Below are 12,403 nucleotides of genomic sequence, written 5' to 3' on the forward strand. Positions count from 1 at the left end.
GGAGCTGTTAGCACATGTTCCCGGGCTGTAGATGCCCAAGCCTCCGTGTACACCTACTTGCTACTCCTAAGAAACACAAACACTTCTGCACTCCAACCATATGCTTCCTATTTTGGGTATAGCAGGCTGTATATCCTATTATTTAGTTGATAGGGTCACATGTCTTGTTTGCTTGGAGGAGGTAAAGTAGCAAGTTCAGAGTAAAATACAGTTTAAATAATGTTGTGAATATGCCTTTTCCATTTGGAGGACAGAAAATGAGTGAAAGGAGAAACCATATGGTGAGCTAGGCAGTCAGATAACAAGGAACCGTGAACTGCTTTTTTTTTTTTTTTTTTTTTTTTTAATGTCTTAATAACATTCTCTGAGGCAGGGAGATGCTCCTTGCCACACATGCAAAGACATTGCTTGAGTTTTTTTCCTGCTGTTCCCATAGATAAATTATCTTTGTTCAGAAATGAGTGCAGTGATCCAAGACTGTTACTCTGACCACCTTTAGGCATTAAAATGCTAAATGTTGTGGCTACCAAAAAAAAAAAAAAATTAGGTAACAGGATTTTTAGGATTTGTTAAAGTCCCCGTTTACTGTTTAAGACAATAAAGACATCTCTGTTAGGTTTTTGGACAGTCGCTTAAGTTTCAATCCCTGAAGAGATGTGGGTCTGGACATAGAGTACACTGAAAGAGTAGTTTTGACTTCTAAGCATAGACTTCATTGTGATGTGGATTATTTCTTAGTGTTCAGTGAATACCAGCTTATGCATTTAGTCAGTGGCTTTATCACTGTCATCCGATTTTGTGTGTTTCAGACATTTTTTATTCTGAACTATATATAAGCACTAAGAGTATGGATTAAACCTTCGATTTAAGAAATGATTATGTAGGTTTCCTCCAGCTGGAGTTTGTCCCATTTAGTATTTGACCAAGTAGCAATAATTGATTTTCTTTGCCTTAAGTTTGGGTTTCTTTTTCAGTTAGGCATGTTTCTTGCACAAAGAACAAGTTGAGATCTTGTGAGGTCTCTTTTTAGAACACCCAAGAAAAGGGGATTTACAAGTTCCCAAAGCCAAAAAAAAAAAAAAAAATCCTGCTCCCAAGTCTTGCCCACCAGAAGGAAGTTGTTGCAGTCCGTGCTATCTTAACCACAGTGCAGGTCCCATGTCTGTAAGCCACCAAAACTATTACTAAAGACAGAAATTTTGGATGATACCAGAGGACCAGTTTCACAGCCAGTGACTTATTTGAAATTGCTTTAAGCTTAAAAATGAAAAAACTCTAAGAAAGATGTAGTTTAGAGAAGGAGTGTGGGCTGTCTGTATCATGGGTTGCCAGCGATCACCAAGGGTTTTGCACAAACACAACCTTGCTCCCTTTCTTCTCCTGTTCTGCACTTCTTCCAGCAGGTGTCACTATAATCACAGAACAAACATTCCACAGCATGGTATGTAACTTTATTTTTCTAGCATAATAATTTAAAGTATTTACACACTGCACACACACTGTTTTACACAGATACTTATTCATATACCTATGAACCACATCTAAAGGTTTCTTTGCAAAGACTCGACACACGGGGGAATTTCCAAGCATAACAAAGAGAAGAAAAGGACAAAAGAAAGTTTTGAGTCTTTTAAAGACAGCCATGTGGAGCATCTGTGAAAACCAGTGTTCTCCCCCAATTTTAAGCTCCCCTAAGAGACCTCTGAATAGCTACAGCCTATCCACGTGTTGATACAACCTGAAACTCTCTGGGCTGAGGATTTAAAAAAGTAAAATGTACAAGTACTATTTTCTCTAGAAGTTCTAGATAGAAGAGGAAACGGAAAAACGATCTGGTCCTTCTCTAGAGAAGCATCTGTATTTGTCAGTTATCTGTGGGGATTGTAAATGTTGCGCAGGAACACTGGCTGTCAAGGGCAATAGCCAAATACACTGGTATAAATACTCGTAGTGATAGAGAATGCTTTTACGTGGCCTTCCCAGCTCTATATGGCCGCACAGCCTAAGTGTCTTTCCCCAACTGTAGAGGTGGTGGTTTCACTTTCCCTGAAAAGGACAAAGGTGTTTTTTAACCATAAACACTCTAAAGCCAGATACTGTAGAAAGTTCTACTGCTTTTACTTCACTTTCATACTGTTTGCACAAGAATAGTGGTTATAAGTACTCTATTTTTCCTCCTTTGTTCTATTCAATTACATAACAAAGTTGCTAGCTAACTCTAGCTTCTGATCCTGGCACATGGTTCCATAGGTGAACCAAAACAGCCCCAGTTTAGAGGTGATGGCAGGTGGGCCCCCGTCCAGTTTTATAAAAGATTACAGGGTGTAGGTTTCAGTTCTCTCGTGTTGCATTTTCGTCAAAGAAGTGGCAGGATGCCTTTGTGATTTTTCCCAGACTTGCCAGGTGATTCTGTCATACACTAGAAGACGAGCGGAGGCTTGCCGCCTACCGATGAACCCACAGCTCCGTCCTGTGTTCGGAGGATAGCTCAGTTCATTAAGAAATAGACTTTCACAAACTGAAATCCTCTTTTCCTGCCAGTTGGGGCCTCTGGCAGTAAGCCTAATGAACGGGACATGGCAAAAGGCAGAAATTATCTGGCTATCTAAAACGGAGCAAGTCTGGATCCAAACTGCTGTGGTATTTAAAGTTCATTACCTTCTTCTTGCACTTAAAGTAGAAATTGTCTCCTTTCTCCTTGGAACCAAACATTTACAGACATACAAGAGAAAGTGACCTACCCTAGAACTCACTGCCTCATGGTTCTTGAATTTTGTTGGTGGTGCTCTTCCTTTGCAAGAGCAGGACAACAGTGAAAGGCAAGAGGCAAGGAGATACTTTATAGGAATTTTACCAAATTAAATGAGCAACTGACTAACGGATATTCACTACAGATGTTAAGAGGGAGCTTACCTGATAAAAAGACCTCCCAAGGAGCAATATGGTTTAGTGAGAATGTCTGGATTAACCAGCACCCACTTAGTCGCCTCCTGGTTCAGGCCAGGACAGTGTTCCTGTCGTCTAACACCCTATTCATTCCACCATGCATAGATACATCGGCGACTGTTGCGAAGACGGTGGTGTGGAGGGCGAGGAGGAGTGGCAGGGCCTTTGTGACTGAAGCAGGGCCTGGATATGAAGCAAGAATCCAACAAAGCCTGATCTCTGGGTTCTTAAGGTGAGATTAAGGAGGGTTTACTGGGGTGGGGTGGGCTGCAGACAAGGGTTGCTTCTGAGCAGAAGCAACCAAGAACCAGAAGGCAAGGAACGTGGGCTTGCACAAATTAGAAAAGCAAGGTGTGAAAGATACAACAGGGACATGGGGTGAGGAAAAGTCTGAGAGCTCCTGGGGTCTAACAAAATGCCTGGTATTTATTTATCCGTGAAATTGCTACCTCGAGACCGTTCTGGCCTATTGGAACAGCAGTTTTGTCTGGCTCAACCCCACATACGGTAAGTGCTCAGATCACAAGATCTTAGTTCGTTAAAACTGTAGTGATATTCTCCCTGCCCTCTGAGGAAGTGACAGCGGGGAAGGAGGGCGAGGTTCCTTGGAGATGCGTTGTGTGCGTTGTTTCACAAAAGCCAAAGTGCCTGTCATGGGACTGGGCTGTCCGTCCACACCGAGGGAGGGCAGGAGGAGGCTAAAGACACCCCCTAGCTCACAGGAAGGACGCAGCTTCCCCCAGAAGGCGGCGAGTGAAAGCCGCACACCCAGGGTGGCAGATCAGTAGCCAAGGGAAAAGGCAGGATTGAAGGGCCAGGAACAGCTGCCACCACTGTCACTGGGCATCTCCGAAGGGAACGCTGCATATGGTGTCTGTGTATATGTACTATACGTACTAACCAGGTACACACATAAATATTTAATATATAAAAAATAAAGTGCTTTCTAACAGGTCCCCAGGCAGGGACATTATAAAATATTTCACAAAACTGCCAAACAAAATCAGTACAATCAAAGAACACTACCTCCAACATACATGAAAACAGTCAAACACAGTATGTACAATCTGGTGGGTGCCCCAGGACAAACATCCTGTCATATACATGGTATATACATATATACTCTTTTACTCAATATATTATGACAATATATATTTTAAAATTCTGTTATAGACAAAAAGAAAAACCCAAAAAAACACAAAAGACAACCCCTACAAAAACACAATGAAGATCAAGCATGGGAGTCCGAGGCTGACAGCCCAGTGGCCGCGTCCGTGGGGCGTCCCCTGGCTGCCGCTGGGGAAAATGTGCCAGCGTTCCTTCCGCGGGTGCAGCGCCTCCACGTCCTCCAAGGCACTGTGGGCGGCGGCAGTGAAGTTGGCATCACCAGTGGTGAGCAGGTCGAAGACACAGGACTGGAAATAGATGTCCTTCACTGGCATCTTCTCGTGGCACTGGGCATTGGCAGCCTCCAGTGTGTAGCCCGGCCAGGCCGGTGCCAGTGAGGTGCGAGGCACGCTGTGCCCCAGGATGGCAGACACCTGGCCCTGCCCGTCGTCGATGCGCTCGCTCAGGGGGCAGCCGTTGACACACAGCTGCAGGTCCTGACTTTCCTCGTAGGACATAGCCAGGTCCTCAGGCATGCGGATGGCGAGCGTCAGGTAGTGACCCAGCTGCCGCACGAAGACCGTGGTCCCTATGTAGCGGGCGTGCATCTCCACGTAGCGGCCGCTCTCCCTCTCCAAGATAAGCAGGCTCTTGGTGTCGCCATCCCCGCCGCTGGTGCTGCCATCCACAAAGGCAGCCGGCAGGTCATCGGTCACAGCTTGGTACACTTTCTGATCTGTACACTCCCGGTGAGCTTTGAAGATGATGGTGATCTGGGGGAAGGAACACACACAAATTGAAACAGGCGGGCAGGGACAGAGGTGGTGTCGCCCGCCAAGCTGGAGCTGAATGGCCAGAGACAGAATCTCTAAACTCACTCAGCCCACGGGCTCCTGGCTCAGAAATGAAAGGGGTCACTGGGAAGGAAAAAGAAAAAGTCATATAGGTTTAGAATAAAAATTTGATGCAAATCTGAGGGATGTACATTACGAAAAACTTTTTCTTTACTTTCCTAAAACAGAACTATGCTGCTGTTGGGGTACAGTGATTTTTACTGATACTCTGGGGTCCTTCTTCCCCAAACAGGTGAGTGGTGGTATAGCTCCGAGAAAAAGACCAATTAAGTCAGGTAGAAACGTCAAGGGACGTAATTAATAATATACCCACATCAGAACTTTGATTTCTACAAAGATTCTTCTACAAATTTTCTTACTAACGCTTGGGAACAAAGCAGAGTTGAGGGGGCCCATCCCATCCACAGCCACCAATCATGGGCCTCAGCAAAGATTTCTCTAAGTCTCTTAATCAAATGTCTCACATGACTGGCTAATCCCTGTGACTTGGAAATCCCTTGGCAAATACAGCTCCCAGGCCCTGGCAGAGAATAAATACCCTCAACCTAGTTACCGCAAATGTTTTCCCCAAACAGCACCAGGCCCTTGAACTTCTTGAATTTTTTCTCGAGCCAACTCTCAATTCTCCTAATCAAGCAGAAAAAACCTGATGCTATAAAAACTTGCCTTGTGTAAACCCATTTTCCTTCCTTATTTAGAACAATTACAAGACAACGTAATTGTGCCACCTCCAAAGTACTCCAGACCCTCTGGTACACGTGCTGGAAGGGAAGAGGACTGAAGACAGACGGGCCTTCTGGGCCGCACAAGGTGGGAAGACAGAACATTTGGAGATTTAGGTTATTGTCAGGAACTGAAGTAATGGCTTTTCTTTCTTCTTAAAGGCAAAAAAAAAAAAAAAAAAAAAAGTACCGGTCAAGTAAGAAGGTAGGCCACTCTACAGATTTCCCTGGATAGAGGAAACCTACCTCCCCCACGGGAACTAACCCAAACAATAGACCCTTGTTAAAAAGGCCAGAAAATGCCCTGACTATCCCCCACCACGCCTCTGACAAGTCCTCAACACCACCCTCAAGTTTATGTCTGAAGTTTTTTTCCTCATCCAGGCCAGCATTTACTCACATTATTTAATTCCACATGTTCCCACTGGTGTTACTTGACTGGAATTTTCCAGCCATTTCATTTTACTTCAGCCAGTTATAAAGCTAGATCTGAACCAGCTGCACTGTAGCAACTGGTTCAATTCATATCCGTTGTTTGCAGCTGCAACTAAGAGCCAGACAATATACTATGAAAATGCTTGGTTTTCTCTCTTCCTAATTACCCTGACCCACAATTTAATTTCACTACCAGCCTTCTCAGATTTCAACACCTTCTTAACAACCCAAAGGAGGTGTACCAGAGATGACTGCCGGAAATTTGTTGTGCATCCAACCATAGGACCTTCCAGAGTGAATGGGATTTTGAGCGAGCTATCTAATGGGACTATAAAATAGATTTATTTGGTGGCTCTAAAGACAGTTTGACAAGTGTTTTTAGGGCAAGCTAGGCTCCCTTGGAGGTAAAAAGATTAAGTAAATTCTGCACCTGAAAGAGTTGAAAGCTAATACAGATGACTCCAATAACGGTGAGTAAGACTTTTCATATAATCATTGTCTTCATTTTCAACTGGAGCATTCACATTCGAAGACTCTCTAAGCTAAGAAACCTTAAATTTAAACTAGATTAAAATTATTTGCAAGAATTAAGTACTTTTTTTGTTCATCTCAGGAATAACAATGAGGAATTAGTTTTGTTGAGACAATAAAACAGATCCATTTTCAAACTAGTTCCCAAACGGGCAAGCCAGCCCAGTGCATTCACTAAGCACACCAATTCCAACTCAGGAGTCATTTCAAACACCTCATGCATTACTGTGCTCTGCTTGGCCTGTGCCACTAACCCCCATACCTCCAGAAGATTAAATAACACTCAAAGCTTGACTTCTGCATCAGGATCTACGCTGACCAAAGATCCCAGTTTACGTAACAGATTTTTGTTCGGTTTTCTAGCAGTCATTTTCTCCTTAAGACAGTGAAGCTGGAATGTCCACAATAGCCAAACTATGGAAAGAACCTAGATGTCCATCAACAGATGAATGGATCAAGAAGATGTGGTATATATACACAATGGAATACTCTGCAGCCATCAAAAGAAATGAAATCTTGCCATTTGCAACAACATGGATGGAACTAGAGCGTATCATGCTTAGCGAAATAAGTCAAGCAGAGAAAGACAACTATCATATGATCTCCCTGATATGAGGAAGTGGTGATGCAACATGGAGGCTTAAGTGGGTAGAAGAATAAATGAAACAAGATGGGATTGGGAGGGAGACAAACCATAAGTGACTCTTAATCTCACAAAACAAACTGAGGGTTGCCGGGGGGAGGGGGTTTGGGAGAAGGGGGTGGGATTATGGACATTGGGGAGGGTATGTGCTTTGGTGAGTGCTGTGAAGTGTGTAAACCTGGTGATTCACAGACCTGTACCCCTGGGGATAAAAATATATGTTTATAAAAAATAAAAAATTAAAAAAAAAAAAAAAAAAGACAGTGAAGCTGGTATTAATTTGTCTCTCTTCTAACTGAACTAATTCTCACACAGAGCAAATAAACGTACAGAATTAGCCTGTGCATCGAAATACTGAGGGTGATAATGGATCTATCTATAACCACGGAGATAGAGGAGTTGTCCACTAGTCTGAGTGTGTACTGAAGAGGTATCTAAGAGGTACAATCAATGTAGGTGTAGAAAACACTAGGCAACTGTTGCACCTGACTTAACATTTTGTAATTTTAATTTCGTTCCTCATACAATTACGACTCAAGCTTTCAAAAAAGCATTCAAGCCAGCTGGGGCCAGAAATTCAATTTCAGAAAAACCAAACTTGTTCATTCTTATTAAGGTTTAAAAAAAATTTTTTTTTTGGAAATTCCAAGTTTTTTTCTATTTAAGCTCTGATCGCAAAACAGGATATTCAAAACTGTATTGTAATGCTTTCAAACAGATAATTTAGAAACATCAGCCATGCGGCTTACTTTCCCCTTCCGTGAACTGATCCATATGCTATAATAACTCATTTTGGCACATCTCTTCTCTGCCACACCATTTATTATTAATGGATGGCATTTCTGTGCATTTAAAACATCAATGCCTTTTGTTAAACCTTTCCCACCAAGTCCCTCTCAACCCCTACCTCAGACAAACTACTCTAGTTCTCCTCATTCATTTTTAATGCTTCACTCCCTGAGATCTTTACCACCCACACAAGGTCTATTAGGAAGACACAGATACCAGCTACAAATCAACCTTTCCACATGTGATAGAAAGATATGAGGTCTGTTGTGAAAAATCAAAATTTAGAGGCACTGCCATGAAAAGAAAATGCATTAAGGAAAACAAGGTAGCCAAGGACGGAAAACCCAGGCACTGCTTTGCCAACAGACAGACATGGCTTCCCTGGGCTTGGCAGCTTTGCAAAGTGCTGGGCATAGGTTTTCAAACAGTAGATTCCCTGAACTCTGTACACTTAACTACTTGTGCTGCTTGTATTTTGGAAGAAACAATTACCACTGTGTAGTCAGACTACTTGGTGTTGCATGTGCAGGACCGCACCAGGTTTGATATGAACCTGAGGATTCACCAGAATCCTTCAATTCTAGAACCGGACTCCCAGATCAAGGGACTCACAGCTGTTGGGTTAAAATGGGCCAACAAAGTAACCTGAAATAGTCACAGAAATTAGGTTGGAAGAGAGGGAAACACAATTTTGGTAAGTACCTGGTTAAAATTCTGATTGAGGTAAAGGAAGCGAAAACAAACTCTATTTCATATAATTAGCTGACATGTCTACTGCATCAAATCCTCTGGGTGCAATTATAGGTTGAAAAAATAGGCAGCTCTGGGAGGCTAAGAGAACACTGCTCACAGCCCCTTTTACTCTTACACAGGTCAGTGGCAGCCAGCCTCTACATTAAGTCCCCAAATGTGAGCAAAAAATAAACTACTCCAGTAAGGGCACATGCTTCCAAAGAGAAAATTCACATGGGATTGAATTTTCTGATTACATGGACCGGGAATAAAATAAAGATATCTACTTTTGCCACAGCAATCAGACAAGAAAAAGGAATCATTCCAAATTGGTAATGAATCGGTACAACAGTCACTATTTGCAGAAGACACGGATATAGCCTCACCAAAAACCCCATTAGAAGAAATCAATCCAGTAAAGTTATAGGACACAAAATAGATATCTGCTGCCTTTTTATACACTACTAAGAAGTTATTAAAGAGTAATTAAGAAAATTACCCCATTTATAATTGCATCAAAATGAATAAAATAGGGTGCCTGGGTGGCTCAGTGGGTTAAGCCGCTGCCTTCGGCTCAGGTCATGATCTCAGGGTCCTGGGATCGAGTCCCGCATCGGGCTCTCTGCTCAGCAGGGAGCCTGCTTCCCTTCCTCTCTCTCTACCTGCCTCTCCGTCTGCTTGTGATTTCTCTCTGTCAAATAAATAAATAAAATCTTTAAAAAGAAAAAAAAAATGAATAAAATACCTAAAACCACATTTAACTGACTAGGTGACACACCTCTATTCTGGAAAGTACAAAACAATGATGAAAGAAATTTAAGGGACAAATAAACAGATGTACAAATAATTAAGATATACATACTTATGGCCTGGAAGAATACCATTAAAATGTCCACACTACCCAAAGCAGTCTACAAATTAAATGCAATCTCCATCAAAATGCCAATAGCATTTTTCACCGACTACAATAAATAATCCTAAAGTTTGTTTTAGCTATCCAGGGTCTTTGAGGATTTCAAACAATCCCTGATTTCAAGATGCAGTACAAAGAGGTAGTAATCAAAACAGTAAGGTGCTGGCACAGAAACAGATACAAATGTATATGGAAACAAGAAACTCGTGCTTATATGGTCCATTAATCTGTGACAAAGGAGAACAAGAACATACAACGGAGAAAAAAGTCTCTCCAATAAATGGTGTTGGGGAAAATAGACCATTTTCTTATACTATAAAGGTAAAATCAAAATGGATTAAAGACCCAAATGTGAGACTGGAAACCATAAAACTCTTTTTGAAGAAAACACAGACAGTAAACTTATGAACATTAGACTTACCAACAATTTTCTCTGTATGTCTTTTCAGGCAAGGAAAACAAAAGCAAAAATAAACTACTGGGACTACATCAAACTAAAAAGGTTTTGCATAGTGAAGGAAACCAACAAACAAAAAGGCAATCCACTGAGTGGAAGAAGGTATTTGCAAATGATGTACCTGGTAAGAGAATAATTTTCAAGATCTAAAAGGGCACCAAAATAAATCCAATTAAAAATGGGCAGAGGAAAGGATTTAAAAATACAGATTCAAAGGGGGTACATGCACCCTGATGCTTACAGCATCATTATTGACAACAGTCAAACTATGGGAAGTGTCCATTGACCAATGAATGGATAAAGAAGATGTAGTATGTATGTATACATTGGATTACTCAGACAACAAGGAATGAAATCTTGCCATCTGTAGCAACATGGATAGAGCTGGAATGTGTTATGCTAAGCAAAATAAGTCAGAGGAAAACAAATATATGATTTCACTCATACATGGAATTTAAGAAAAACTGATGAATGTGTGGGAAGAGGGGAAAAAAAAGAGGAGAAGGGGGAGGCAAACCCTAAGAAACTCTTAACAATAGGGAATAGAATGAGGGTTAACAGAAAGAGGTGGGTGGTGGACAGGGTAGACAGATGATGGGTATTTTTTTTTTTTAAGATTTTATTTATTTGTTAAAGAGCAAACAAACACAAGCAAGGCGAGAGGGAGGAGCAGGCTCCCTGTCTAGCAAGGAGCCCGACGAGGGACTTGATCCCAGGACCCTGGGATTATGACCTGAGTCAAATGTAGACGCTTAACCGACTGAGCCATTCAGGTGTACCAGATGATGCATAATGTCCCCAGATGATGCATAATACGGATGGTACTTGTGGGGAGCACTGGTGTTATAAGCAAATGATGAATTACTGATTTCTACTCCTAAAACCAGAATTACACTCCATGTTAACTAGAACTTAAATAAAAATCTGGAAGAAAATATATGGGCAGAGAACCTGAATAGGTATTTTTCCAGAGAAGACCTACAGATGGCCAACAGACACGTGGAAAGATGTTCAATCACTAATCATCTGGTAAATGCAAATGAAAACCACAATGAGCGATTACCTCACACCAGTCAGAAGGGTGAGTATCAAAAAGACAAGAAATAACAAGTACTGGTGAGAATGTAGAGTAAAGGAAACTGTTGGTGGGAATGTGAACTGGAGCAGCCACTTTACAGAGTCACTATGGGAAACAGCATGGAAGTTCCTCCAAAAATTAAAAATAGAAATATCACACAACCCAGTAATTCCACTGCTTGCTCTTTTACCCAAAGAAAACAAAAACTAATTCGAAGAGATACATGTATCCCTAGGTTTATCTCAGCGTTAGTTACAATCAACAAAATATGGGACCAACCTACGTGTCCACCGAAGTAGAGCGGATCAAGTAGAATGGACAAACACACATAAGGTGCTGCCATTTGCAAGAACATGGAAGGATGGAGACGGGATTACACTAAGTGAAGTAAATCAGAGAAAGAGATACCACATGATTTCATTATATGTGCAATCGAGAAAACAAACTCAAAATAGAGAGACCAAACTGGTGCTGGGTGGGTGGGTGGTGAGCATTTTTTAATGTATGGAATGTATGGAATTACTGAATCACTATGTCGAACACCTGAAACTAATGTAACATTAAGAATACTTGAATTAAAAAACAGCATTTATATATATGTGTGTGTGTGTGTGTGTGTGTGTGTGTATATATATATGTTGAATTAAATTACATTTAAATTACATTAACAGCATTTACACACACACACACACACACACACAGATTTAGGGAAAATGTTCAGATGGTTACTAACATTTTTGTAAAATGTAATTTTACAATTACGACTTATTGTATATATCAAGTATCCACCTACAGGAAGGCTGAACTTCAGACCTAGAAAAGTTTATTTTGTTAAATGCTAACACAAAGATAGTATATGTGCTAAAGTGGAAGGCAGCAGATGAAAAACCTTACCCTAGATTCCTCTTCAGGCTGGAATGAGTGCTTGAGGGTCTGCTACCTTCAAAAGACGTCTCAAATTAGGTTGCTCTACCCTCAGAATCTCTTTGCACAGAGAGCTCTGTTCTAGGAGCACTTCCAGGATTCCAGAGAAATGGAATGGATCAGCCTTATTTATTCTTCAGTGTTGCCCCAGGTAATACATGCAGGAACAAGGGCTGCCTTGGCTGCTAGAGGGCTTCTTGGCAGCAGCCAGAGAAAGAAGAAACCAAAGCAGAGGCGAAGGACACCCACAGCTGAGGCAGCTAGGGTGGTCC

General features: G+C 41.6%; 1 protein-coding gene across 1 annotated transcript in view; it reads right to left on the minus strand.

Annotated features, from left to right (window-relative positions):
- Positions 1-1,429: 1,429 nt before the first annotated feature.
- Positions 1,430-12,403, minus strand: part of RGMB (repulsive guidance molecule BMP co-receptor b) — a 30,778-nt gene continuing 19,804 nt past the window's right edge. The window contains exon 5 of the mRNA XM_013044168.2: positions 1,430-4,826. Within this exon, the coding sequence (XP_012899622.2) occupies positions 4,158-4,826 (669 nt within the window). The 3' untranslated portion in view covers positions 1,430-4,157. The remainder of the gene's footprint in view (positions 4,827-12,403) is intronic.

This window comes from Mustela putorius, unplaced genomic scaffold (assembly GCF_011764305.1).
Source record: "Mustela putorius furo isolate JIRA1106 unplaced genomic scaffold, ASM1176430v1.1 tig00537350_pilon_pilon_pilon, whole genome shotgun sequence".
Classification (NCBI taxonomy): Eukaryota; Metazoa; Chordata; class Mammalia; order Carnivora; family Mustelidae; genus Mustela; species Mustela putorius.